The following is a 27,254-nucleotide window of genomic DNA, read 5'->3' as shown; positions in this document are numbered from 1 at the left end:
TGTGTGATTTTAGCTGGTGTAATATTATTGTTATCTCAACACACATGTGCTGTTGCAATACAATGCAAATTAGCGATGCTGAATTTAAATTCGATAATGCTTGAGAATAACTGACAATGCAACTAATTGTATTATACAAGATAATTGCCAATTAGAGTAATAAGTTCGGCTATATCAATCATTTCTTCCATTTCGGGCATGACGAGCAGAAAGGAAGCGATCAGAAATCTCAGAAAAAAAGGACTCGTTTTTTAAAAAGACCACCACAATGGATTATATATAAATTGGGTGTTATCAGAGTTTAATCCATTCATCATTTTTTTGCAGCAGAACTCCTTACGGAATCCCAGACATCATTAACAGACAAAGCAAGCTCTTCAATGCAACCTAATGCAATATTTATAAACTTCTTTATTGCTTTTTCTTCCTTCTTGACCATTTTTTCGAATTATAGATATGAAGATTCTTTAATTCGCTTCAGCGTCAGAATAATAGGACCGAAAACACAAGAAAACATTAACCATAAAACATGGTGGTATCAATGTCCCTATGTTCAAATGGATAAGGTTTTTTATCAAAATGATCCGAAAGTGATTAACTATGCCCTGATATCAGGTCGAACATATACAGAACGAGCAATAGTTCCGAGCAATTACATAACTCATAGTATGGTTTATGTTACATTATTTAAAGACGTTTTTGTTTCGAAAGGTCAGATCTCAGATGAAAAGCGAAGTTTTAAGACAATTTATCAGGACCATGGCGGTCACACAATGATGCAGACAACTGGAGAATTATTTGAATTAGTTTATTATATTCAGTATTTTAATATGTATGGCCACAATATTCATGATTTCCTTTGTGCAATGATGCTTGTTCCACAAGATTTGGTTTCAAGAGGCTTCATGGTTAATTCCCCTCCGATGTATCGAGAAATTACTCAAGAAATCTTAAACTTTTTAGGATATAAAGTGACGTTTGTAGATTTGTCACAACAAATATATGTTCACTCCCTTTGGCTGATAAATAGTTTAGAATATGCTCACGGCTACACTGCAGGAGGCCTTGACAGGCTACGAAAGCTGATAAAAACAAAAGTCAACTTTAATAAAATCAAACCTACAAGGTTTGTGATCAATGACAGACCAAAGGGAAGTGGAAGAAATTTCGATGATGTTAATAAGCTTTATGAAGCCATAAGTAGTGGTACAAAGATTGATGAAGGCTGTAAATGGGAAATAGCTGATTCTCAATTCTCAAGTTCTGTAGAAACAATTGTTAAGTTTTGGCAATCATTGAAAGTTCTTGTTGCTCCTTGCGGATCTGGTATTTATAACTCAATATTTATGCATGAAAAGTGTGGAATGTGTTTAATGTTCACTACTCAGGTAGATGAACCAAATCTTCAGCTTTGCGCGAATTTAAGATTTTTCTTAATTGGAGTTATCCATCCTAAAACTCCACATAAAGGCCCCGACGTTTATCCTGTGGATGTTCCTGCAATGGTGAAATACACACAGAGAGTAGTTGATGCCGTTAATGCAAGACATTGGACAACAATGGAAGATGTTGTTGTTCATTTTCATGAACCAAGTTACTTGAATTCACCACCTCATGAATTTTAGTAACTTCAATTTATACTATGTTTGTAGAGAAATTTTCGTGTTATTTTTTGTGTTTCAGCATAAATTATGTATTTACTTATGAAAAATAAGCATTTTATTCATTATCATAAAGATATACCATAACAAATTGATAAAATTTTAAAAAAGTGTATTTTAGTACGTTATTTCGCAAGAAAAAAAATCGTTCGCAAATCAAAATTGAAAGAAAAAAATTGTTTGCACTTTTTCTGACAGTAAATATAAAAAAAGAATTTTACAGAGATGTGGGTGTTTATTCTTTAATAAAGATTGTTTATAATAAGTAGTTTCTTCCACTCTACTGGGAAATATGGTTAAATTTTTGATTTGGGCCGGGATTCCAAAATTAATTTGGAAATTTCGTCTCCTCTCTTCGTTTCTGGTTTTGAGGCATAACAATGACGCACGGAGAAGCCCTAACTCCTCTGGATGGCTTCACAAATACTTTTACTGGGTGGGTATGCGACGCATTCCATTTAGCATGGTCCTTCTATTTGAGAAGTTTATTTTTTACACCTCTGAAAATTCTTTTTTTATTATCATTTACTGTCGAAAAAGGTGCAACAATTTTTATTTCAATTTTGATGTCCGAACGATTAAAGAAATTGTTTGCAATTTTTTAAATTCTCATGAACAACTTCAAGCGGATTTTTCTCAGTAATAAAACTCCAAACTTCTCTTAATTGTGGAGAGAAATTGAAGTTTTCTTCATGCATAGTAGTTTAGTACTTTGTATTTACATTAATGTCAGAAACAGTGTTGACATATATGCAATTTAAAATCGATTCCATTTATACTTAATAATAATATGTCCAATTGTTCTATTCTTTCAAAATATAAAGCTCTACAATGGAAATTGTATAGCTTAAAATTTAATAATCTGCCCCGATACTTTGAACGATGAAAATCGTAAACCACTGCAATAAAATTAATCCTCAATTGTTGTATATATTGATATCTTACTCTCGTAAAAATCTGCAAGACCGTTTTCGCGAAAAAGTCATTTTACATACATGCGTTACTTAGTTAGGCGATTGTTCTAACCTCAACAATAAAAATAATGCAAAATACTGAAAGTCTAGATATAGTTAATAGACTCCAAATATTGCTGCTGCGCTTAAAACAAGATTTAACAAATTTGTCGATATTCACTCAACAAATTGAAATTTCATCAATAAAGCAAAAACAAAATGAGTTACAAACGGGAACATGACGAATTTATCTACTAAAAACTAATTTTTAACTAATATACAACAAAAATTCACGATTAATCCCCGAATTGCAACAAATAACTTAAAGATATTGTTTTACGTTGCTTACAAAAGTAAACTACATAAAGTTTTTGAAGTAGAACCTTTTAAATACGCTCAAATAAAAATCTATTCTAATACCTTTTCTCTTTTTTTAAATAAATATATTCTCATTCATTCCCTAAAACAAACCATTATATGAATATCATGAAATATGTCAATAAATATAAATTATAATAATAATCCAAAATATTCATATCAGATATGGGAAAAAAGACATATTTTGGAACAAGCATCAAAAATAAATAATATTTGTAATTCCAAAATTTTTTCATTTTGCAAATTTTCATGGAAAATTCATATTTCTTCTCTTCATTTTCAAATTTTTGAATTTTTTTTGGAATTTTGAATGAAGAATTGAGAAACCTAATATAGATGGTTGTTATCTCATATGTGAATATGTTCGTTTTATTTCACAATTTGGAATTTTCTCATATTTTCTGGTGAAATTGAGTTTCTATCACAAGTTTAGATAGCATATTTAAGGACAGATTACATGAATTTATATTTTCATCAATATGGTATATTGAAATAGGAGATGCTCAATATTACAATGTCTTTCTTAGAATTCCAAATGTATTCAAATTTCCTGAAACTACAATTTCTGTAGTTACTAGCTACATATAGGAAGCAATGCACAAATGTCTAGTAGATGGTATATCATTTTATCTCGCAAAATGAGTATCTTAGGAAAAATTCTAGATACTTTTTCAAAACATACAATAACGCAAGATCTATTCTGTAAAACCGATTAATAGTACAAATATGTTTATTTGCAAGTCAAAGAATCAAATGTTAATTTTAATAATATTTCCTCGAAATCCCTCTTGCAGTTTTCTTCCATTCTTCGTCTATTAGTCACCGAGTACCTACATAGTCTAAATCCATTACCAAAATCAAGAAAGCATCGTTACGATTTTGTTGACCTACCTTTATTTTAGTGGGTATTATTCTGGCCAATGCCCATTTTTAAACGATTTAATATTGACCATATCAATAGCCGACTCAATGTAAAAATTTAGATATTATTTTTTTCGTTATTCAAACTTTGATAAATTTTAGTATAATGAATGATTTTGTTTCGTGTATGATAAAGAAATGAAAAGCTTAATTAATATCATTTTGCATTTTTTCAAGAATGTTAGAGTACATCTACATTAAAAAATCGGATTCGAATTGCGATACTGCATCAAATTGTTGCACATCTGATAAGGATCTCAAAAGAGTAAAGTTAATTTTTTTGTGTTTTTTTAAATCTTTGAACTCGGAGGATATCTTAAGTTTTGAGAAAGGTACATTCACTATTTTTGACAAAATTTTAAATTTTCATGGGGTTGTAAATCTTATAATAACTAGATGAATAAGGAATGAATCCCAGTATAATGTGCATCATTATATTAAACACTATATGTAAGGCTAATGATTCTATTAACACTTATGAAGATCTATAGTATTTGAGCAGATAAATTTGATAATTTCCAAAACTCTTATATTTCAAAATTAAAGTGTGCGAATGCATTTAAATGAGAGCAAAAAGAGATTGATGCTGTTAAAACTAGGTGTTAATTTGCAATTATTTCGCATCACAAGAACTACCCAGTAAATTCGGCTATCTTTCTTTGCAATTATTCTCCATTATACATATAATATAATGGTTAAGGTTTGAAGAAAAGTTACTAGAGAATTATTGACTTTTGAAATAATGCAGAATTTTACTTGAAGAAATCATTAATTTATGAGTTCCAAATTGCTAAGCATGACGAAGGATCATTAAATTTGCTACAATTAAATACACTTATTGCAGAATTAAGATTTTTGAAATTAAAAGTTTGAAATATTGCCTTTTTGAATAAAAATTTAAATTTTATTATATAATCATGATAATATCTTATAGAAATTAAAAGAAAATATTTTAAACCATTCAAATATTTTGAATGTCTTATCAATTTAAAATATTAAAAGATAGCTTGATTTTATCATCATTAGTTGTTATCAAAGTTTTCTTCTTTTGATGAACAACAGTAAATGATTTGTTAATTACTTGTCTTCCTTTTTCGCAGCAAAATCGACAGTTATGATGATAATCTTGCTGTCAATTTTGAAACTCTCTGATTTACAAGTAAGCATTCCTTTGGAAAAGCAGTCCTATTCTGTTTTCAAGATATTTTAAAGCCTCCATTTCATACAATGCGCAGATCTATTCGAAATTGCAAGAACTCTCAAGAAAAATGCAGCAGCAAAGAAGATTCCATAGTTTCTAGCATCAAAAATTTACAACCTTAATACAACAGTTAAAGAGAAGCTCGAAAAGAAAATATTTAACCATAAAGCTGGAAACCATTCGATATCTACTATTGGATCTAATAAAAAGTTAATTATAACATATTTAACATGCTATTTGTTGACTTTGTTCCATTATATTACCATATATATCTTTTTGAAATCTAAAATATTTTTACGATTTTAACCATGTGTTGTTGAAACCATATATCAATCTTAGCTAAAGTATAGTTTATGAGTCTGTCACCATCTAACGTATGAATTTTCAAAAATGTCAAATATGTTCATTTTTTCTGTAGATTCAGCCATAATTTCACGTTGTTATACTATTCAACTATTATTTAATATTTTTATCGATTTAAATATATGATGAGATGCTTAGTTCTCCTGGAAATCGATTTTTAATCGCAATTTTAACTTTCCAAAAAAAATTCAAAAATAAAAATCCCTCTCAATTTTCTAAGTTTTATAACTCGCCAAATCTCTAGCCAAATTTTTTTTGGCCCGTATAAATATTGTTAGGCACTATATAGGGATGCTATTTATCCTATTTTCATCCCATTTTACTGTTATTGCCTAGTGAATGTACCTTTGTATAGTTAGCCACGCATGACTCATTTTTGATTTAAATCTTTATTGAAAACTGCCGATCATACAAAATTTTCAATTATCAGAAATTTTATGGAACAGTTTATACAAAGAGGTAGGGCAACGATAGAAAATTTTTGGAAAAAAAGTTCGGAGATCTTAAACGTATCATATTCCCTGCATGGTTTGGTATCTTCCGCCATTCGTTGTGCCAAACATATTGACACTTTCCAATAATTAATTTATGGTATGAGTCACAGAGTTAGATTATAAAAAGAAAGTAAATAATTGCAATTAGAAATCATATATGTCGGAAATCAAATGTTGATGAGCAGAAACCTTTTACTCATCATAAAAGAGATAAATCACTAAAGATTTGTATACATTAAAATTTGATATTTGGTGCTCGAAAACTGTCTGATGGGACTCCTCCAAAATGAACCAATCTATCGCTGAGGACCAAATTAGATGATGTGGATGGTGTATTCTCTAATTCTAACTTAGGAAGAATGGGAACAAAACGAATGACGACAACAACATGTCAAACATAGATTAAATATCTATGAATCAATAAAGTATACGTGCATTGAAGGTGATAACGATCACTTGAGGCTTATAACTCTTTGACTAAATTATGCAATAATTAAATATAATCATTTTTATATTTTTATACTGATGGTAATTAATATACTATCCTGCTTAATAAATGGTATGATCAAATTTGTTTGAAAATTTAATTATGTATATGAAACTATGTCTTCTATATAAAAATCAAAATTTTCGGACGAACCTAGATTGAACCTTTATGAAAATCTATCATATTTTTGTTAATTGAGTTAATATGAATCTTTTACATATGTATATATAGCATTGATAGCTTATATAATCATGGTTTATTCCATATTAACATATTTTTTCAGTTAAATTTGTTAATAATATCATGTAACAAATTAATTCAAGATTAGAATGTCTACAAAATGCTAACAAATAAGAACAAAATACGATTTCTCGACTTAAATTTTAATATGGAGTAGTTTTTCGTTTAAATCTAATTAAAAATGAATAAAAACTTATCTTGTACTATTTTCATTCAAAGATTTTAATAATGTAAATCATGCATTTTCATAATTCAGTACAGTTCTTTTTAGAATTAAAGTTGATGAGGATGATATTTGTGATTTAAAATAATTTGTTAATGTTCACCTTTTATTCATCACCTTGTGGTATGCCCTAAAGCAATAGCATTATCAATTCTGCTGAATTGATCAACTCAAAATTCCAAAAAAAATTCAAAATTTCAAAAATGAAATTAAACAATTTGAATTTTCACATGAAAAAATCAATTTCGAAAAAAATTTGGAAAATCAAAGTATTTGATAATTAGTCAAATAATCAATTTACATCGTTTTTACTCATAAAAAAAACTAATTTTTGATTTTGATATCATATTTGATAAATACTCATTCCAGAGTTGACGTAATGTATTAATTATTGTTAGAGATATTGCTTTCGCAGCAAAATTCTTATTTCATGAAAGAAAAAAAAATGATTTTATTCCAACAAAAACAAGTAAACAGATGAATGGAAACGTACTATATTTTCATAAATGTAGTAATCAGCGTGTCAGCTTTTGTTTATCATGTTCGAGTCAAAATGTATTAACTTGTAATAAGAAATATTCGAAGATTATATGAAGTATTGAGCATTCTTTGTAGAAATATTTGTAATTCATTACTAACATATATAATAAAGTTGTTTTTTTTTCCTTATTGCAATAATTTTGTCTGATTTTAATAACTTTTCATGTATACGAGTTGTGTGAATATGCATCATAATATGCGTAAATATACTTATTTGCGACGAATAATGTGGTTGCATAATGGAGGTGCTAAATTTTGATTTTTAATATGGGGCTTTGGTATGTATAATCATGTTCTTATCTCAACGTAGGAGTATTGGTGCAATATGATTAAAATTTACGAGGTTGATCTTAAATTGAATAATTCTGGAGTATAAATCACAATGCAGCTAATTCTATGTTAAAGATAGATACAGATTGTAGTAATCAATTAGGGAGTACAAATTCATTCTTTCATTTCTGTCGTATTGAGCAGAAAGGAAGAGATCATAACCCTAAAAAAAAGCCCAAATTTGTCACTTTTCATAGTACGTTAAACTCAATTCGCTCGGCGAATGCCGAGCACACGTACTCATCATTCAACATAATATTCTCATTCTTTGGTTATTATAGTGCCAGACAACACAAGATTTCAAAGAATTACTTGAGTTTTCAATTAATCTTAATCCGATTTTAGATTTATCGAGAACTCCATCATCACAATTACATACTTCAGTGCGGTAACTACAATTATCCATATACAGAAGGAAGTTCTTTTCGAACAACTCATTTGGAGTCTGTTTTGGAAAGAACTTCTTTCTGTCCGACTTAATTTCATAGTTCCTGATCAACCAAAAGACAGAAACCACACACTATCTACTTAGGAAAGGAGTTCTTTCTAAATCTTCCTTAAATTGAGATTTTACGAGAGATAACCCTTCTATTGCACTTAAAAATGAACATTTTGATATCTTTAGTATCACACATGGTCATATATAGTATTTCATCTACATGAATACATTCATCTTTCGAAGTCTCTCATTAAATGGGAGGCTTCGAAAGATGAATCGTTTTATTCATACAACTTTAAATCTCGAACACATTTAGAGAGTGAGTATATCATTTTATTCTTGTTTTGAGTTTATTCTGATTCAAAATTGCAGTGAAAACAGAAGTTCACACATCATATCTGAATGTGAGCTCATCTATACTTCTACGATCTCAATACCTCCACTCTAAGCATAAGAGGTGAAGTTATATAAAAATTATCAGATGCGTTGAAGTCTCAAAAGAATTGCCTGAATGCTTGTTTCATATTTGTCCAAGTAGTTTCAATGAATAAATGTATTGTTTTTTATAATTTCGATTTATTTTTAGAAAATATTCAATATAAACCTTTATTGTGTTATTTACATCTCATAAATTCTCTGTCTAAATCATATAAAAGCGCGTTTTACCCCTATGAATCAAGAAATTCATTCAATATTCATGGTATATTTATTAAATTTATACGATTTACTAATAATCAATATTATATCCTCATAAATAGCAATATATTTTGGTAATCTATGATAATCATATACAATATTTGAAATCAAATTTTCATTAGTTTAGGTTCCTTGTTAATAGTAAACCATTATATTTATTACTAATAATAAAATCTATGTGTCGTATTGAAATTCAATAAAATTACTTATTCGGTCCAAAAAAACAAATTAGATAAAATTTTCTTTTTTTATGTAATTTTTGTTTTTCATTTTTCTCAAGATCCTAAGTTATGTTCTAACTTTTGACATCATATCCTATCATGCTAGGCTATATATTATAGCATATCCAAAAGGCAAGGAAATCTATCAGAGAAGCCTTTTTGACCTATCGTTGCCCTACCTCTTTATACAAACAAAGTCTTAAATTATGAAGAAGCATTAACAACAAAAGTATCATTTCTAAAATTAAATTTAAACCAATTCATGAAATCGGTTATATTAATATTATAGTTGATCTGATCACTTATTGTATAGTATCTGTAAAAATCTTGGTGTAAGCATTCTGTGTTCGTGTACATAGCCAAGTGTGCAAATGACATCGATCTTGGACCAGTTTGTTCTGGGTAATATCCGTTCTCTTTGACAGGAAGCATTTCCACAATTGTTGTATTTGTTCCAGAAAAGAATTGGTTATAAAAAGCTCCTCCATGAGGCCCAATTATGTATCTCGCGGTACTGAATTTATTGATTAGTGCTGAAAGTGTCTTTTCTGGAGAATTTTGATCGTGAATGATGACGTTTTCGGATCCGAAGATTTTACTGAGATGAGGGACAATGTCATGGAGATTTTGAATGATTCTACTACCTCTTCCGCCACTCCCTTTGCCTCTTGGCAGTAAAATGACTTTAGAACGTTCAGCTATCGGTATCCTCATTAGCTCCTGGTACCAGTCGAAGAAATAATGATGGACAACTCGAGTTGCAGTGCACATGATAAGTAACTCGGCACTAACTTGCTTTCCATCGCTTTGACAGTTCTGGCGCGACTTGTAGCCGAGTTTTTCTAGAGTTTCTATCGTTACTGGATTGCAGGCTGTAGAAACAACAGTTATCATTTGGGGAGAAATACCTGTGGCGAGAGAGCCAGCGGCGTAATGCGGTAACCCGTTATCAAAAAAGTGTTGGAAGTAGTTTATCTGATGGCTGCCGACAACTAAGGCCGTTCCTTTGATTTCTGGATTATTAACGGTCGTAGGCCATTTGCAGAAGTTTAGATGATGAGAAGAGTTGCTTTTGCGACAAGAATGAGCATTAGAAAGTGATGAAATTCCATTTTTAACAGTCCATACAACATCAATATGCGGAATATGGAAATCTGAGTAATGTATATGATTTTCCTCTTGTTTCCAGAAAAGGTCTGTCTGTTTCGGAGTTAGACCTTTCGGAATGTAACTGTCAAATGGTGGGAGATAAAGGAAATACTCCTTCATGAATCCACTATCGAATACTGTAACAAAGATTTTGTGGCCAGCACTAAAGAATGTTTCTTCTGTTCTTATTGCAGAAAAATTATGAAGAACCTTTATTCCAGGATGGATTTGAAGTTCATGAACGCCCGCATCGTTTTGTGTGAAGTTAATATTACTGAAAGCATCGATAAATTGTTCCTGCTCCAATTGAAACATAATTGTTAGATTTAGATTTTGTTCTAATAGATAATCCACAAATATGAAGGCAAATATTAAATAAATAATGCAAAAATTCTTTACTGCACCGTAGTATAATCTGCTTAAGCTATTATGCCGATTCTCTTTGAAATAGCTCGAGTTAATAATAAGATTCATTTAAAAAGGGAGTAGGTGACAAAAGTGCATACTCTTAAATTAACCTTAAATGTTGATTTTTCGATATTTTCGGTATTAACCTTATTGTAAATTTTTCCGGTGATAAATTTATCACACTGAGGTTATTTTTCCGGTGAGATTTTTAACCTTGATTTAATGAAATTAATATATATAAATTTTATTATTTTTAATTTCGAATGAGTATAATAAAATATTTTTATGTGTTTTTGTTTTTGATGTGATTTGAATTTTGTTAACTCTTTTCAAAATCATTTCATTTTTATGATTTCGGTGGACTTAGAGGAGCTTATTGCTTTTGGTATTAAACAGGAAGTCAAGGGCGGTGTCCCATACAGAAGAAGAACGGGATCTCCAAAGCAATATGTCACTTATTCATGTTCGTATCCCCTATGCAAGGCAAAATTTAGGGTTGAAGAACAAAATGGAGTGTTTACTATAAGCAAAGTTAATGAAGAACATTGCCATCATATAGGAGTTGAAATGGGTTCACATTACGCGAGTAAATTTTATCAAAAATGGATCGAACTTTATATTAAAAACGGTGGAAAGCAATTTCTTGCTCAAAAAGCATTTTTTGATAAGTTCGGAATTGATACGAATAACAAAGAAACGATGAAACTTTTCGCGCAGTCTACTGATGCTTTAAAGCACAAATTTTATCGCCTTGATTAGATTATTGCACAAAGATTATCAAACGATCTTTACACTTCTTTGGAAGCATTTTTGAATAATTTACAGGAAGAGTGCCCAGATGATCTCGTTCAATTTGATTACAATAGAGATTTTTCCGAGTTTACAATCATATATGCACCTTTTGCTGCAAAAGAATTGGTGCATAGCATTGATAACCCTCTCCACGTCGATTCCACTCATTCTTTAATTAAAGGAAAGATCCAATTGTTTGCAGTAACAATGAAAACAAGTCAAAACACAATTTTCCCCTTTTGCTATTTTTTAGTGAACCCTCAGACATCTGAAAAAATTCAAGAATGTTTGGTGAAATTCTGTGAGTTTGCGCACCTGGATCCACAGCATTGGAGCGCTGACTGTGCGCTAAACATTGCTCGCGCAATTGAGGATGGATTTCCTCTTGCGCAGCTCAGTTGGTGCGCTGTGCATGTTTTACGCGCATGTGCAAAAGTTGGAAGCTATTTTGACAATCCACAGAATTTTGAGAACTTCTATTTAGCAATGGACTTTTTGACATTACGTGCAGATGCAACGAATGCAGAAAAGCTGGCTGAAGAGTCTGATGAAACATATGAGTTCTTGACAACAATGTTAGAAGAAGAAGAACCGCGCGCTTTGAAGTATTTCGATAAACAATGGAGAAGAACCAAAGAACATTGGATGATGTTATATCGTGGAGAAGGTGATTCCACGAATAACATTGCGGAATCACACTTTCATCAATTAAAGCAAACATTTTTCTTGGGTAAGAAAAATGAGCGCATTGATGACATCGTCATAACTCTCATCACTGTTGTGATTCCAAATGCGATTATTAAGGTTCAAGTCGCTAATGTTTTGAATGAAGAAAGAGCAGTAAGAATTCTTACAAGGGCAGGTAATCAGATTGTTGAGCAAAGAGCTTCAAAACACGATGAATGTTTGAAATTAATTCAACACATTTTGGAAATTGTCGAAAGCCGAAGGATTGAACCTAATGTCCTTATTCCATCTTTGAAGGCAATATTAAATTTGGCACAAAGAAGTTTAAAGGAAGAGTAAGCAAGATTAGATAATTTGAACTTTAGTTAGTATACATAACAAGTGTACTGAGGCACTGCGCGCCTCCTTACACTTGTTATGTGAATTTGACACTTTACAAAACCGTTAACGTATATTTTACAACACAAACGACAACACAAACGACAACACTAACTTAACCTTAAATATTTACAAAACCACCAACCACTTCACCCCACTAACGTTTTCACAAACGACTTCACTAATGAAAAAATAAATGTTCTCATTTACAAAAGTATTGCAGCGCTTCCCATTGCTGTGCTTCACACAATAGTTCATATTCTTCAGTATCGCTGCTGTCACTCCAATCGTCAGAGTCAAAGTCACTGTCAAAATGAATGTATGTAAGTTTTGACAAAGCTAATGAAACACGTTTACCGTTTGTATCGTATGCTTGTATAAACTTTCCATTATGCTTGTAGTCATAAACGCTCAAACTAACTTTACCTTTTCTCCCTCGTATCTGATAGAATGTATTTTCACGAGGAACGAAGAACAAATTCTTGAACTCATGACCGTTGTAGTTTGTTATCTCAATAGTTTTCGTCATTTATATAAAAATAAAATAAAAAATAAACTTAAAAATTAATGATATCACCACCCTCACACGTATGAAAACATAGCACAAAAATAAACTTAGGGTAGAAGGTTAGATCTAACCTCATTTCTACCCTGTTGAATTCATTGCTTTATAACTCTCTTCCTTTCTCCAACTCTTCTAACTTCTTCTTAAGTTCAGCAATGTTGTCCTCATGAAGTTTAATCTTTCTCAAAATTCCTTCTTTATCTAATGGTTGCTTTATCTTTCTAAACTGAACTCTACCATCCTTCATAGTATGAATGTAAAAACCTTCTGGAATAGTTCCTGATTTAATGTATTCTACCAAAAACTTTTGTTTCATTGCTTCAGTGACTTTATTTGTCATTTCAATCAAATAAAAATTTTAATATTAAATAAAAATAACGTTATTTTTTCAGTAAAGAAACGCAGGAGTTTTACGATTTATTTGAGAAGTAGGTTCTGGTTTAAATGTTGGAGTCGGTTTAGGAGTTGACTTTTGAACAGGAGTTTGTACTTCCATAGGTTCAGGAGTCATTGAAGGTTTTGCTTGTGAAGGCGTTGGTTTTGACGTTGGTTTTGGCGAGGGTGTTGGAGTTTGTTTAACTTCAGCTACTTCTGTATTATTTACAACATTTGCTTTATTTCTTTTCAACATCATAACTGCTCCTGCTGTAGCTAGCAAACCTAGTGGGAGACCATATTTTATATAAGGACTTGACCAAATGCTATTTTTGACAGGAGCTGGTGGAACACCTAACCTTGGTGAGACTGCTCTTTGCCATTGTGCAGCTCGTAAGAAATATTCAATAGGTGCTCCATAATCATTTGGTAAAGTTTGTTTCATAGATGATGAAGGTTCACGAGAGCTTGATGAAGAACTCATTTATAAGCTTTAAAAATAAACGTTCATCCTTTATTCCTCACTGTCGTCCGTAGCTAAGTTATAGTCATCTAATCTTATTATCGGGATTCCATTAGCACGCACCTGAATGGCAAAGCAACAATCCCTCATAAATCCAATAAGTGGCTTTGGTACATTTTCAGTTGCTAGTTCAATAGGTCCTTTAACAGACAATTTGTATGTTATTGGAGCAGTAGATGTTTGACCTTGCTGGAAGCAAAAGTCCACTTCTGTTGGAAAACCACATAAGAAATGTGTGTTGTCATAGCTATCCCATTTATGTTCCACACTACCACCATCCACCAATGACCTCATAACATCTTCATTAAATCCGATCATATCATTGTTTGTATTGCAAGCGTTCGCAACCATTTCATAAAATACAGGTCCATATGATTTTTCAGGTTCTGCAGGCATATTTCCATAAGCTCCCATGGAAAGCTGAAGATATTTAAACTTAGGGTTCTCAAAATTAACATAATAGTTGTCTTTCTTTCTAAATAGTGCCCAAATACTTTTAACATTAATAGGCGTATAAGCTGCTGTAAATGTTGCACTTGAACTATCTGTATTCTTTGAGAATGAACCGTCCATAGGAATCCAATCCATAACTTTAACAGGAAAACATAAAGCCTCGTTTGTATAATGTTCTACAAGTTCTGTATAAATGTTAGGGTCTAAAGAGAATGACTTTGGATGAATGAAACATTCATTAAAATCCATCTTTGTTCGAAATAGTTGCTGGGTTACAGTTGTAATAGTAACTGTTCCACTAGCTTCTACTGCCTTCGTTATCATAGTGAATGGTTCATTCCATGGAACAAATTTATTTGTCGGTGGATTTGAATCTGAAGCAAATGCAACTTTAAGAGTTGGATTGAAAGCAATGATATCATTTACAGATATAGATGTGCATTGTAAGGCGTCGCTACTGAACTTTACTTTAAGCTGAATGTTTCCTGCAAAAGCTGGAATAAATCGAATAGCTTCTAATGGAAGGAATCTTCTAACTGGAATTCTTAAACGAAGCTTAAAATCAAATGATTTTCCTGCTGTAATTGGACCACTAACAATTTGTCCTGTTCTGCATGTTCCCGAATGACTCCATACATCTTCATGTCGAGTCTTTGAGAAAACATCTACTTTCTTTATTTGTTCGGTAGTTTGTGAGTTTGAAGTTATATATGCTTCTTCTCTTGCGTTGTCTTGAGAATATACGATACGACCATTTGCAAGGATTTGATATCCAGCAACTGCATAGAAAGCGTCATCGAAACCAATCCAAAATCCTGGTGGGTTTGTTTTATTGGAACCTGAACCAATTTCTTTATCTACAATAAATTGACCTTCCATTTTATACGTAATGAATGTATTGTAAAGGTCCAACATATTTTCACCAGGAGGTGAGAGATTGAATGTTACCCATGTGTTATCTTTAGCAGTTCCAGGTTGTGATGGAATCTTTGCGTCAGAATATTTTCTATTAGTGTCACCAATTTGAACTGCATTGTCTATGATATCGAAATATGAGCGAATCTGATGAATATGCTCTGCTGGAGTAAATTCGTTTAACTGTTCGTTCTGCATGTATTTACTTCAGATAAAAATATCTATTTACTTCATTATTCTCACTCTTCTTCTTGGCATTCGTGGTGGAAGTTGTTTCTTGACATTTTCAATGAACTGTACATTCTCTTTTGTCTCAACTTCTTTCACTGGCGGGTCAGGATTCTTTGACTCGGTTTGTTTTTCAATGAAATTCACGAACTTTGCAATAAGCTCTTGGTTCGTTATTGAAAGTACATCTGGCTTCTTTTCTTCTTGTTCTTTTGGTGGCTCAGTTTGAACAGAAGGTTTTATATGGGCTTCGTGGACTTCACCCTTGCCATACACCTTAATGTTGTCGCTTTCTGCATTCGCTAATGGAACCTTTCTTTTTCTTACGTATATTTTACCATCTTTACTCTGACTTACGTAATAGAAAGGATGTTGTATTCCTCTTGCGTCATTTAATATAATAGACTCTCGCTCTGATTTTGACAAGCTCATTTTACATCGGTTAAAGTTTTAATTTTGTTTTTTATCTGCAGTCAAATGACTCAGACAAGCCCTACGGACAAGACCCAAGGGGTCATAGATGTTGAAGCATTGAAGAAAGAAATTCGTGAGCAAATTTTATCCGAACTGAAGGAACAAAAACAAGAACAAAAGCCAGAGAGACCAAAGAGAAAACTTAGTGAAAAACAACTTGCTGCATTAGCTGCTGGAAGACAAAAGAACCCACGTTTGCTGGCGAAGAAAGCTAGAGAAGAAGCTGAAGCAAAAGCTAAAGAAGCTGAAGCAAAGAAAGAGTAAATGGTTTATTTTTATCGGAACTAAATGTATAGACAAATACCTTTATCTGTTGCGTTTAGTAGTGAAAACCCTGACGTCAAAATAAAGGGGAACAGAGTAACGTTTAAGTTTCCAACAGACTGGATTGTGAACATAAATGAAGAGAAGTACATTGGCATAACATCTATGTATATAACACATGCTTTCAGAAAGGTTGACTTTATACTTCAAGTCGAGATAGAAAATGACGAACAGTCTTTAAGCGCCCAAAACATTCACATATACAAATACTTTAAAGACGATACAACATTGTTGCAATGTATGACTTCATTTAATGAGATGTTCGAGAAAAAGTTTAACATTGAAGTACAAACTTTACAGCCTTTACGTGAGTTTCTTGCACAACTGAAAGAAGAAGGTAGTCAGCCACAACTTATAGACTTTCATTATGAATTTAATGAAAATGAAGATGGAACTCATGACTGTCAGTTTGTTATATATTCACCATTCAATGAAGTAGCTAAAAAGAAAAAAAATCCATTACGTATAAGATTTCAAATCTCTGAACCAAGTGATGATTTCAAGAATGTTTTCAATTATGATGCAATGCTTCCGAAGAAAAATGAATTTTCAAAGATTGTAACACCTGGTATTTGGGATAGAAAGCAAGCTATATTATATTCAAACTTAAGTAAGGGAGTTGAAAATGAGTTCATTGGTCATACAAGAACTTCACCACTTCCTAACCCTAAATACTATAAATTAACTGGCTTCGATCGTGAGTTTTGGATAGACATGTTCTCCACTCATGACCATAACTGCCCAGTGTTCTTACCTCCAGACCATAAGGACTGTCTCTACATTGAAGCACAACTCTTAAACTCTACCATCGCAGTATTGTAAATGACCACATGGGCTTCGCCCTTGCCGCTAGTTTTATTTTTATCACAAATGACCTCATTGCTGACAAAAATAAATGACCTCAGAACTTCAACTTACTAATAAAGCTTGTTTTAGTCGTTATTGAGAAGTTAAACTTCTCTTCAAAGCAAGGTTGACATGACTTACATAAGTCGAATGCAATCTCTTGACCGTCATAAAGTGCTTTATATAACTTCATAACACTGAACTCAGAGTCTTTGTCATATGTTCCTTGCGGAACCATTAAACCTTTATCTTCATCATAGAAACACTGAACAGAGTCAGGAAACATTTCATTAGCGGTTAAAGCAATAACATCTTGCTTCACGCCTTTCATTCTGCAGTGAAATGCAACTTCATTTAAATCATTCGTGAGTAAGTCTATGTAAGTCTTCTTTCCACAAAATATTGACTTGTATGCTAAACTTTGTTTTCCAGGTGTGATTTCTGCAAAGTCGCTATGAAATTGACCAAGGTTTTTACCAATGAGAACTCTTCCATAACGTTTCTCAAACTCTTCAGCTAAACGAGGGATATCTTCATTGTAGAGATGCATACTGTCCGTATCGCTATAAAAGATGTCCATTCCTAAGTCCTCAGCAGTACAGAATACTTCACACATTATTCTCTTCGACATAGACAGAATGTTAACACCAAGTGGACAGAAGTTAAAGTGTCTGCAAATGCTTTTCGTTAGCTTGAAAATAGTTTTATCTGAACCATCCAAACCTTCGAACTTCACTATATGGTTGTAGTTTCTGATGGCATATCTTATAGCATCTTTGTCATTTACTATGGTTATTTTTGACTCAATAGGAGATAGAATAGTTTTGCCATAAATACTGTTCAGAATGAGCTTTATATTTTCTTGCAAAGGATTTCCTTCTTTCTTATACTTTAACCTTAACTCAAACAACTTCTTTACTTCATCTCTTATTCTAATATCTCTGTTTCCATCGTAATAGTATCCTTGCAACACTTCACATTTGACACCTTGATATTTTATGAGGTCTTGTAATGTTATATGGTCAACATACATTAAACAGCAAGTGTTTGAACTTCTGGGAACGTTAAGTTCTGGATTTAGTTCAGGGTCACAAACTATTAAAGGAAAGTGTCTATGTATTCCAATCTCTGTTATCTTAATGAGAACAAAGAAGCCAGACACAAACTTTTCACCAATGGGTTCCTTTTGGTCGTCATCGAATAAATGTCTCATGAGATACTCTGTGCTTAACATTTCTTCCTTCAATACTTTCGGTATACCTTCTAAAGTATAGAGTCTTGCAATTGCTGAAGGGTATAATGAAACAGCGTCGAAGTCAGCAATGAGCTTCTTTTCGCTCTTTTGTTTAATGTTATCTGACAACATACATCTTCCACCTTGAATACAGCGTGAAATAAATTCTCTTGGTTTATTTGAGAGATCATATAAATTTCCATTCGGGAAGTACACTCTGTTCTCAAACAATTTGTTAGCAATTGAACAAATACTAACGTAGTCATAAACGTTTAAATCAAATTCTTTCAATATGTCATTGCGGAACTTAACAAAACCTTCTCTTAAAATTCTTACATCTTGTTTGCAATAAAATGTACTATATTTTCTAAGTCGAAGTGGTTCTCATCTATTCTGCAACCTTTGATGGAATCTATGTTTTTCATGAATGTATCAATATCTTTTACAAACTTACATGCTTCAGAAATGACACCAGTTCTGTTGTCATTTGCTAACAAAACACTGCTGTAGTAGTTGTATGGAAATACTTCTTTCGGTCCTGTTTGTAAGTTAAACATAGCAGGAAATAGTTTAAGCTTCTTATTTATAACACTGTAAGAGTCTTTTATAATAATTGCCCTTCCTTTATATAAGCCAGTTATTTGCATTGTTCGTGAACCTTTAATGATGGGAGTTCCTTTCACTTCTGTCATGTGTCTTAAGATGAAGTTTATATCATAACTGAGGTTATATATATTAAACTCTTGTCAGGAAGTCGTTCCAAAAATTCTGTTGCACAGTTCTGACCCCAAATGCTTTCACTCACTGAACCATCTTCACTGTCGTAACAGATGTTAAAAGCTTTATGAAAGCCGTCTGTGCTACACTCAAAGTCAGCAAAGAAAACGTGCTCAGGAATGAACTTGCACTTATTTTTATTTACTTCTTTTGGCTCAGCTTTCTTCTTCAGTTGTACACAATACTTTGGAGCATATGTCAAATCTTTAAATGGTGCAAGGTTCTGTTTATATAAGTCAGTCGTATATGTGAAAAGTTCTCCATAAGAAATAGGTTCGAAATATTTGCACTCCCACAATGTTTTCATAACATCCCATAACGGTGTTGTTCTATCATAACGAACTACATATTTGTTCTCTCTCTTTGTATAAATCTTCATCTGTTTCTCAATGTTCATTCCACCACACTCCTTCAAGATTTCTATATAGTTGCGAATGAAATATGTTGTCATTGGTAATCTTTCATTTAGCATGTAGTGGTCTTCAACAAGAAGTAAGTCAAGAGTTCTAACAGTTTCACATTCTTTTGGTATGTATCTCTTTATTTCATTATGTCTTGAGTCATTGAAGTAACCAATGACAACATTAAATGCTATACCTGTTGCGTCAGAAATTTCTTGTACTTTACTTTGAGGAAAGTCTCTAACACGAATGACTTCTCTCATGTGGTCAATAGTTTCTTCATCTACTCCAGCCTGAATGCAAGCATAAACGAAACAATTGTCCTCTGTCATAAGTGTTGCAGTTCTTTTGTTCAGTTCATTGAAGATTTGGTAGCGTTCAAGATTTATAGGTAATGTGCAAAGATACTTCCAGAACTGACCGCTTCTCTTCTTATAAAACTTCTTTTCACCATTATCTTTCCAAAAGCTTTCTATAAGTGCTGGGTTTCCTGTTTGCTTAAGAGCTTCCAAAATGGCTTTCTGGTCATTTGTCAGTGTGCTTTCATCTCTATATGGTCTCTTTTTTGGTTTGCCTTTCTTTACATCTGACATCGTTAAGCCTTCATATTCTGTTAAATCATACATCTTTATTTCGGTAAGATTCTTTATGTTTGTCAAGAAGAAGTCATAGTGCATTTCAACAATACCTGCAGCATTTGCTTCTATCTCTGATATAAAGTTCTCCTTCAAGAGCTGATGTAGTAATGTTCCAATATTATTGAGGTTTAACGTAGAACATTCATACTTTCCACCAAGTTTATAACATACCATCCATCTTGTTGGGAGTTTATTTTAATCTTCTCTAAGAGTCTCATGAAAACCTTACCGAAATGTTTGTGTAAGTAGTCTCTGTTTGGTTCATCTAAAGCTTCGATGTTAAAGTCAATGAGTCTATTGCCTGTCTTAACATTCCTCTTCCTATTCTCTTCATCTTTCTTTAACCATCTCTCACCTTCTTTTGGTTTGTCGTCAATGGAACGAAGGACATCGTTAGCTTTGCGAACTTGTTCTATAGCACTTTTAAACATCTCTCTTCTCTGTTGTTTCAGTGTGTCGTCTCTTCTTCTTGTTTCACCAACGTTTGCATTTGTTATGTCAAACATTTCTCTTCTTACTTCATGAGGTACTGAACGTCTATGATATAAGTCAATAGCAACGTCATTTAAAGGAAATGCTCTTGCATGGACTTCGTCCTCGCCGCGTTGCGGCTTTATGAACTCATGAATTCTATCATAACTTATTTCACCATTGTAGTCTTTAATGAAGTCAGCGAGTGCTTTTTTGTTTGTTGCGTAATGCTTTGCTACTTCTATGTTAGCTTCTGTTAGAAGTTGTTTTATTTCCGAGTGTTCTAACTTAGACAACTTCCGATACATCTTTAGTAGGAAATAAAAAAAATATTTTTTGAAAAAATTAGATTAGATTTTTTAAAGTTATTTTTCAAAATAATTTAATATTTTTATTTTAATGAAACACATGCAAGATTGCAAGTTCTTTTCATACAATGCTCTCGCTACTGCCATCAAGAATGAGTTCAATAATGCTTCAAATGTTAATGTTATCTTTAACAAGAAGTTTGTGAAAGAATCTAAGTTTGGTCAGTATGTCAGACCATTAGCTATCGTCATTGACCGCAAACGTTATACTTCACAAGAGTTAGCAGTAGTTTTGAAACAAAAGAGTTTCTTCGTGAATGTCAAAGATACTCATTATACTGTCATAAAGAACTCTAACATTGACTTCTTCAGTATTGTTTTAAATCTTTCCGAACAGAAAGAATATAAGAAGGGTGAAACAAATGTGAAATATTATCCTTCATCTCTGAAGACAATAACGAACAAAGATGTTATACAGAAATTCTTACCAAAGGTTGAAGAAGCTTCTATTGACATTGACGAAGGAAGTGAAATGGTTGAAGAAATAGACCCTGAAGCTATTTAAGCAAAAATATATTTTTGAAGAACTGAAAGTGTCACTACGTCACCATGTGTCACCAGGTTAATTAACTTCTCTTAAAAAGTGTGACAACATAACATTTAGACAACAGCAAAGGAGGAAGGCATTTATGAAATATTTTGTATAAAATTCCAAACAGTCAGTCAGTCAGTCGTCATTGACTGACTGTAAAAAATAATTTCAAAGCATTGAACAAAAAAATTATTTTTCTTTATTCTTCCTCTTTGAAGTTGTCGAAATATTCTGTTATTTTTTCCTTCAGTAATGTTAAGTCTTCTTTGAATGTAAGTATTGTGCAACCTTTGATGTCATAGTGTGTTTGAGGAAGAGTATTTTTGACAATTTCCTTTATTTGTTCATTCGGTGTCATTGAAATCGGTAAGTTTTCACGATAGAACCCGTTTCTGTCAGATTTATATATTTTAGCTAAGTCATAAAAGCTCTTGTTGTTTCTTCTGACTAAATGTAACATAACCATATCTTTATCTTCTTCTTTCTCCAACTCTTCAGTATATATCATATACCTATAACTCTTTTCCTTTCCTTTTGGTACTGAACGTAGTATTCTTTTCTGTATGCTTTTGTCTTTGGATTCAATGACTTCATCTTTTGCTTGAAGTTTCTTTTCCAGCTCTTCACGTTCTGCTTTATATAGTTCATCTAACATCATGAAAATATAACAAGCATAACGAGGTGAAGCCCACATTGCTACAGCATTTACTAAAAGTCTATGAACATAATAACCTTTCAAACCAGGAGCCAAATTCTTGCGATTTTCGTACGGAATCTCTTCTCTCGGTTTTCCGAGGGAAGCAATCATATGAGGAAATTCTTCTAAAAGTTCTTTTGTCTGTTGGTTTTCAAACCAATGATATGCTTGCTTTGTAGAACTAAGAGCATTCATTATACTTTGCATTTGGTACATGTCATCTTTGACTGAACGAATGAGACGTAACTGTTTGTTATACTGTATGTACTCGTATTCTTCATTTATGGCTTCATGAACGATAGCAGTTGTTGTGTTCTCTGATGTTGACATTACTGTCTTTACATACAAAATAAAAAATTTGTTAGAAAAAAATTAGCGTTATTTTCTGACTTTCACAAAAGACCAAAAATAAACGCTTTACATGTATTTTTCAGCAACTTCGTCAAATAATTTTATAGCTTTATCTATCTCATCTACTTCAAACGTTTCTTTACCTTTTATGGGAGCACCATACATTTTCTCAAACTTTTCAAGTAGTTCTGTTTCAGCAGCTCTCATATCATTAACAAACACAACCTTGACTCTATTGACTGTACTGTCATATCTTTGAGTTATATTATATGTTCTTCCTATCTTATATCTCTTTGTATTGAAGTCCTTCGGTTTCTGAACGATATAAAGTAAGCCTTCACTGCAACGTTCCGTATCGAATGAACCATAAGTTATGAAGTTATATCCAACAACTGGGTCAATCCATAACAAAACTATTGGTATAAGACTTTTGTCGATGAGATATGCTGTAGTTCCATAGAATCTTACTGATATCATAAGCTCAGGATTTCTTGTCAAAATTTTCTGAGTTGAAGCATTTCTAACCCAGTGGTTTGTTTTCTTTTCAGATGGAGATATAATGTCTGACAAAGAATATTTGTTGTATTTCTTTGAGTATCTTACGTTTAAATCACCTATTCTAACCACTTTGGTGTCATTGTCAATCTTTCTAACTGTTTCAAACTCAATGTTTGTCATTTCTGTTCTTACATACAAAATAAAAATAAAACTAACTTTATTTTTTCTATCTTAAGGAAATTCATTATTTTTGTGCTGAATTCAGCAAAAATATATTTTAGGGTAGATGGTTAGATCTAACCTCATTTCTACCCTCATTTCTACCCCAGTTATTTTATAAACATTTTACATGATATACGTTATGAATTCGTGAGATTCTAAACAGTTTTGTAGCTTCTATTTCTTCTTTTAGTACATCGAATGTTTTAACAATGCCGAAGGTTTCTTTATACTTCTTCTTGACGTCAGATAATAGGAAATCGTCAGCAGTTGGATAGTTTTTGTTCAGAAATGCTAACATGTCCATTTTATTTTCTGCTGGTTTTTCTGCTTCTTTCTTTAAGTCTGCATAGTCGTTTCGCATACGTTCTATCTCTTTGACGGAGTAGTTATATTTCCTCATTGCTGTTTTACATTTAGAACATTGCGGATTCATTTTTGCGTTATACATTGAAATAAAACCAGCTAGAACAACCAAGGCGTCAATGGTTTTCTTTAAATCTGAAGCAGTTGGTTTTATCTGTTCATTCCATACCTTACCTCTTCTATCTTTATCTCTTATCTGCCATACACATTCTGCAACTAATGAAAAAAGTTGTCGTATGTCTTAAACTCCCCAGATTTATATATGTCAGAGATGTTCTTATATACCATGTCGCAATCTTTGTCCATAACTTTATGGTTGCAATGATATCCTAGAAACTCATAATTTACTTTACGTATGAACTTCTTTATTTCTACTGAGTCAGTTGGTTTCACTTCTATTTCATCGAATTCAGGAATAGTGAGCTTTTGTTGTTGGATTTCAGGCAATTTGGGTAAATGGTCAATAATGTCCTGCATGACATAAAGATATTCTTCATTTTCTTCATCCTGTGCGGTACAGTCTAAATTACTTGTTAAAAGTTCTTGCTTTATCTTCTGGATTTTTGTTTCAAAAGTATATGAAGAAGGAATAAAGCTTTTCATCTCTACTAACATAGATGTTGGATTCATGACTAACGAATTTGGTGCTGTTGTTTGAATTGTTGTTGTGCCGATTGTTGAAATCATATCTTTTATACAAAATAAAAAAAATAAATAAAATAAAACTAACTTTATTTTTTCATCTTAAGGAAATTCATGAAAATTCAAGACCCTTTGGGTCTCGCCGCTTAGCGGCTGAGGTTAGAAATGAGGGTAGAAATGAGGTTAGATCTAACCATCTACCCTAAACATTATTTTTAGTCATGGACTTCGTCCTCGCCGCTTTGCGTCTTTATGTTAAAATAAATGGTACCATTAATGATATCATGACTGTTCTCGTTCATGTCTGATTTACATCTAATGAAAAAGTTTAGAAGAATTTTCTTATTCTTTCTGGCATATTTTTATCTTTCCAGTACTCCCGCTCTAATGGTCCCAGATGAGTTGGTTTAGATTCTCTCAAGTTCTTAGATGGTATAACATCTTCAACGCCTCCTTCATATCTTACTTTATAAGTGTCATCGTTTATGTTATAACCAAGTATTTCAATAACCACTCCTCGCTTTGCTTCGTCAATGGTTTCAGCAAGTTTGCCATTACTACTTTCGACTAATTTATGTCGAGGGTAAAATGCAATGGAGTCGTCAGCAGCTTTTATAAGATATCCATTACCTTGCGTAGAGTCTACGATATAATAGTTTCTACTTAACCTTAAACGTTTCTTTGTCAACGGTTTGTCGTCAAGAACTACACGAACTTTTGTACCAGGAATGAGGGTAAATTGTGTTGAATTTCTGATATTTTGTGTTTGACTTCGTTTCTTTTGTATATACTTTTCTTCTTGTTGTTGTGTCATTGAATTTGGTGTATGTCCTGTTGTAGAATGTGTTGAGGAATTATATACTTCGAGAAAATGTTTCATTGTTTCTTCGGTAAGGTCTCGCTCTTGATTTAAATCTCTGAGAGTCCTTATGAAGCGGTTTATGATGCCGAGTATGTTATGGTTATGGTCTTCAGTAGTGTAGTGAGTTATGTTATGCTTAATGAGAAAATCTGTGATTTCATTGCTGAGGTATGCACTGTCTTGGTCTGATGTTAAAGTACTTGGGCTATGTTCTGCTACGAACTTTTGTAAAACTCTTAACACTTCACGAGTTCCTTTATTTTTCATTATATACGCAAAAGCTTTGCGAGTGTTAACATTAATGAAGATGAGGAATGGTGGCTTTCTTCCTTTCTTACTCTGAACGAGAGTGTCAAATTGGTATGCGTCAGGAGTGTTGGAGTAAATTGGTAAAAAGTAGTCGTAAGGGTTTATTTTTGTTTGATGTACAACATTTTTGTCAAAGAACCTTTTCACTTCAGCTCTGTTAGTAAATCCCCAACTTTTTGCAGCTTCATTGAACTTCTTAAATGACCTCCACGGTGATGATTCGAATACTTCTTTCAAGCTCATTTATGTAAAGTTAAAGATTTTATTCTAGGCTCAAGCGCGTTCATGAACGCGACGGTACCATGCATAAACCGTCATAAATGGTGGCATATAATCTGCACCCGAGCCTGTTGGATTTGTTGTGAAAGTGTGTGAATGATTTCCTCCTGGTTCAGTTGGTCGAAAAGTCTTTTTGCTGAATTGTTATAAGATGGAGATAAAACATCATTGCCAGCTTCATACTCTGAGTTGTATAATGGATGGTCTCTTAATGAGTGGCTATGGTCGCCAGAAAAGTTTGTAGTTCCTGTATGAGTGTGCGGAGGTAAGTTTGCTTCAGTAATTTTCTTCGAACCTCCTGTTTGCTTTGAAGAGTTAGCACAGTATAAGAATTTGTCTACAATCTGCTGCCATGTACCAAAACCTAAAACACTTGCTGGATTTGTTGAATTCATTGACGTATAAATAGAACCAACAGGATATAATGTTTGAAGAATCTGAGCCTTCATTGTTTGAAGTTCATGTTTAACATTTATAAATCCTTTGCCATCTACAATATTTATTGTTTGTTATTAAACCATTAGGAAAAGTAGGAGGATAAATTCTTTGTTCTTGTACAGTTGCACCGTTTCTTCCTGTTTTTGTTACTATTTCGATGCATGCTTTAATTTCTTTAATCTTGATTGTTTGAAATTCTTCATGTGTATGGTTCTTGTCGGCTTTTCCATTAAGCGCAGCATTTACTTCCGACTTCTTTGCATAATTTTCATCTACATAAGTTTTGTCGGCTTTCTTATCTAACATTGCTGGTAGTTCATATGCTTCAAAGTTTCTGGCATGACCTTCAATGTTCATACATTTACTATCTAAATTGTTTAGTGTATCTTTTACGCTTGTACTTGGATTCTCTAAAGGTGCACTTGAACCAAGGGTATAGTTCAATATTATGTCGTCTGCTCTAACAGTAGTGAAGGATTCATGTGTATGGTTCTTGTCGGCTTTACTATTTAATGTAGCTTGAAGTTCATTTATATCGGAGATATTGTGTTTATGAGATTTCAAAACTTTGTTCGTTGCGTCAAGTTCAACTTTGTCAGCTTTACTTTTAATAGCATCTTCAAAAGTTATTTTTGCCTGAACTCTCAATGTAAATCTTGGTTCAACTAATACACCGTTAACATTGAAAGTAGAGGCATAAATTTCACCGGTATAACCAAATGCTTCTGGTGCTTTAGCTACATCATACTGTACAGTACAGCTTATGTCATAACCTTTAGCACGAATATATTTATATCTTCTTTCATTAACATTTTTTGTCTTCGCTTCATCACTTCGTGTTAAATATCCATGGTAGTCCGTTATAATCTGTTCCTGAAGTTATATAATGAACGTGGTTCTTGACTTTA

The 27,254-nt window shown here is 32.5% G+C and overlaps 11 protein-coding genes and 5 pseudogenes across 16 annotated transcripts, besides 4 other annotated features; 3 read left to right on the top strand and 13 right to left on the bottom strand.

Moving 5' to 3' along the window:
* The first annotated feature begins 4,241 nt into the window (after positions 1–4,241).
* Positions 4,242–5,828: a mobile genetic element.
* Positions 5,829–7,987: 2,159 nt separating this feature from the next.
* Positions 7,988–8,035: a mobile genetic element.
* A 1,316-nt stretch (positions 8,036–9,351) lies between these two features.
* On the bottom strand, positions 9,352–10,611 carry TVAGG3_1061390 (protein of unknown function, DUF563 family; the record flags this gene model as incomplete). The annotated part of the gene is made up of 1 exon (XM_051256020.1): positions 9,352–10,611. The coding sequence occupies one exon, from the start codon at positions 10,609–10,611 to the stop codon at positions 9,352–9,354; it is 1,260 nt and encodes a 419-aa protein (XP_051081594.1).
* Positions 10,612–10,779: 168 nt separating this feature from the next.
* Positions 10,780–12,546: a mobile genetic element.
* TVAGG3_1061380 (MULE transposase domain-containing protein) lies at positions 12,070–12,522 on the top strand (the record flags this gene model as incomplete). Its single annotated transcript, XM_001292781.1, has 1 exon — positions 12,070–12,522. One exon carries the CDS (start codon positions 12,070–12,072, stop codon positions 12,520–12,522), a length of 453 nt encoding a protein of 150 aa, XP_001292782.1.
* Positions 12,547–27,254: part of a mobile genetic element that runs on past the window's edge.
* On the bottom strand, positions 13,230–13,466 carry TVAGG3_1061360 (uncharacterized protein; the record flags this gene model as incomplete). Its single annotated transcript, XM_001292780.1, has 1 exon — positions 13,230–13,466. One exon carries the CDS (start codon positions 13,464–13,466, stop codon positions 13,230–13,232), a length of 237 nt encoding a protein of 78 aa, XP_001292781.1.
* On the bottom strand, positions 13,515–13,985 carry TVAGG3_1061350 (repellent protein 1 family; the record flags this gene model as incomplete). The annotated part of the gene is made up of 1 exon (XM_001292779.2): positions 13,515–13,985. One exon carries the CDS (start codon positions 13,983–13,985, stop codon positions 13,515–13,517), a length of 471 nt encoding a protein of 156 aa, XP_001292780.2.
* TVAGG3_1061340 (uncharacterized protein) lies at positions 14,016–14,438 on the bottom strand (the record flags this gene model as incomplete). The annotated part of the gene is made up of 1 exon (XM_051256019.1): positions 14,016–14,438. The coding sequence occupies one exon, from the start codon at positions 14,436–14,438 to the stop codon at positions 14,016–14,018; it is 423 nt and encodes a 140-aa protein (XP_051081593.1).
* TVAGG3_1061330 lies at positions 15,621–16,052 on the bottom strand (annotated as a pseudogene). The gene has a single exon. A coding segment is annotated over exon 1 (432 nt).
* TVAGG3_1061320 lies at positions 16,206–16,358 on the top strand (annotated as a pseudogene). Its single transcript has one exon. A coding segment is annotated over exon 1 (153 nt).
* On the bottom strand, positions 17,320–17,895 carry TVAGG3_1061310 (organellar and viral DNA polymerase type B; the record flags this gene model as incomplete). Its single annotated transcript, XM_051256018.1, has 1 exon — positions 17,320–17,895. One exon carries the CDS (start codon positions 17,893–17,895, stop codon positions 17,320–17,322), a length of 576 nt encoding a protein of 191 aa, XP_051081592.1.
* TVAGG3_1061300 lies at positions 19,621–20,488 on the bottom strand (annotated as a pseudogene). Its single transcript has one exon. A coding segment is annotated over exon 1 (868 nt).
* Positions 21,185–21,658, top strand: TVAGG3_1061290 (uncharacterized protein; the record flags this gene model as incomplete). Its single annotated transcript, XM_051256017.1, has 1 exon — positions 21,185–21,658. One exon carries the CDS (start codon positions 21,185–21,187, stop codon positions 21,656–21,658), a length of 474 nt encoding a protein of 157 aa, XP_051081591.1.
* TVAGG3_1061280 (KilA, N-terminal/APSES-type HTH, DNA-binding family) lies at positions 21,885–22,712 on the bottom strand (the record flags this gene model as incomplete). Its single annotated transcript, XM_051256016.1, has 1 exon — positions 21,885–22,712. The coding sequence occupies one exon, from the start codon at positions 22,710–22,712 to the stop codon at positions 21,885–21,887; it is 828 nt and encodes a 275-aa protein (XP_051081590.1).
* On the bottom strand, positions 22,800–23,210 carry TVAGG3_1061270 (organellar and viral DNA polymerase type B; the record flags this gene model as incomplete). Its single annotated transcript, XM_051256015.1, has 1 exon — positions 22,800–23,210. One exon carries the CDS (start codon positions 23,208–23,210, stop codon positions 22,800–22,802), a length of 411 nt encoding a protein of 136 aa, XP_051081589.1.
* TVAGG3_1061260 (organellar and viral DNA polymerase type B) lies at positions 23,566–23,901 on the bottom strand (the record flags this gene model as incomplete). The annotated part of the gene is made up of 1 exon (XM_051256014.1): positions 23,566–23,901. The coding sequence occupies one exon, from the start codon at positions 23,899–23,901 to the stop codon at positions 23,566–23,568; it is 336 nt and encodes a 111-aa protein (XP_051081588.1).
* On the bottom strand, positions 24,178–24,503 carry TVAGG3_1061250 (annotated as a pseudogene). The gene has a single exon. A coding segment is annotated over exon 1 (326 nt).
* TVAGG3_1061240 (integrase core domain containing protein family) lies at positions 24,787–25,872 on the bottom strand (the record flags this gene model as incomplete). The annotated part of the gene is made up of 1 exon (XM_051256013.1): positions 24,787–25,872. One exon carries the CDS (start codon positions 25,870–25,872, stop codon positions 24,787–24,789), a length of 1,086 nt encoding a protein of 361 aa, XP_051081587.1.
* TVAGG3_1061230 lies at positions 25,913–27,207 on the bottom strand (annotated as a pseudogene). Its single transcript has one exon. A coding segment is annotated over exon 1 (1,295 nt).

The sequence above is a fragment of the Trichomonas vaginalis genome, chromosome I (genome assembly GCF_026262505.1).
Source record: "Trichomonas vaginalis G3 chromosome I, whole genome shotgun sequence".
In the NCBI taxonomy this organism is placed as follows: domain Eukaryota; phylum Parabasalia; order Trichomonadida; family Trichomonadidae; genus Trichomonas; species Trichomonas vaginalis.
Note: the sequence above shows the minus strand (reverse complement) of the source record. Positions and strands in the feature narration are given on the sequence as shown.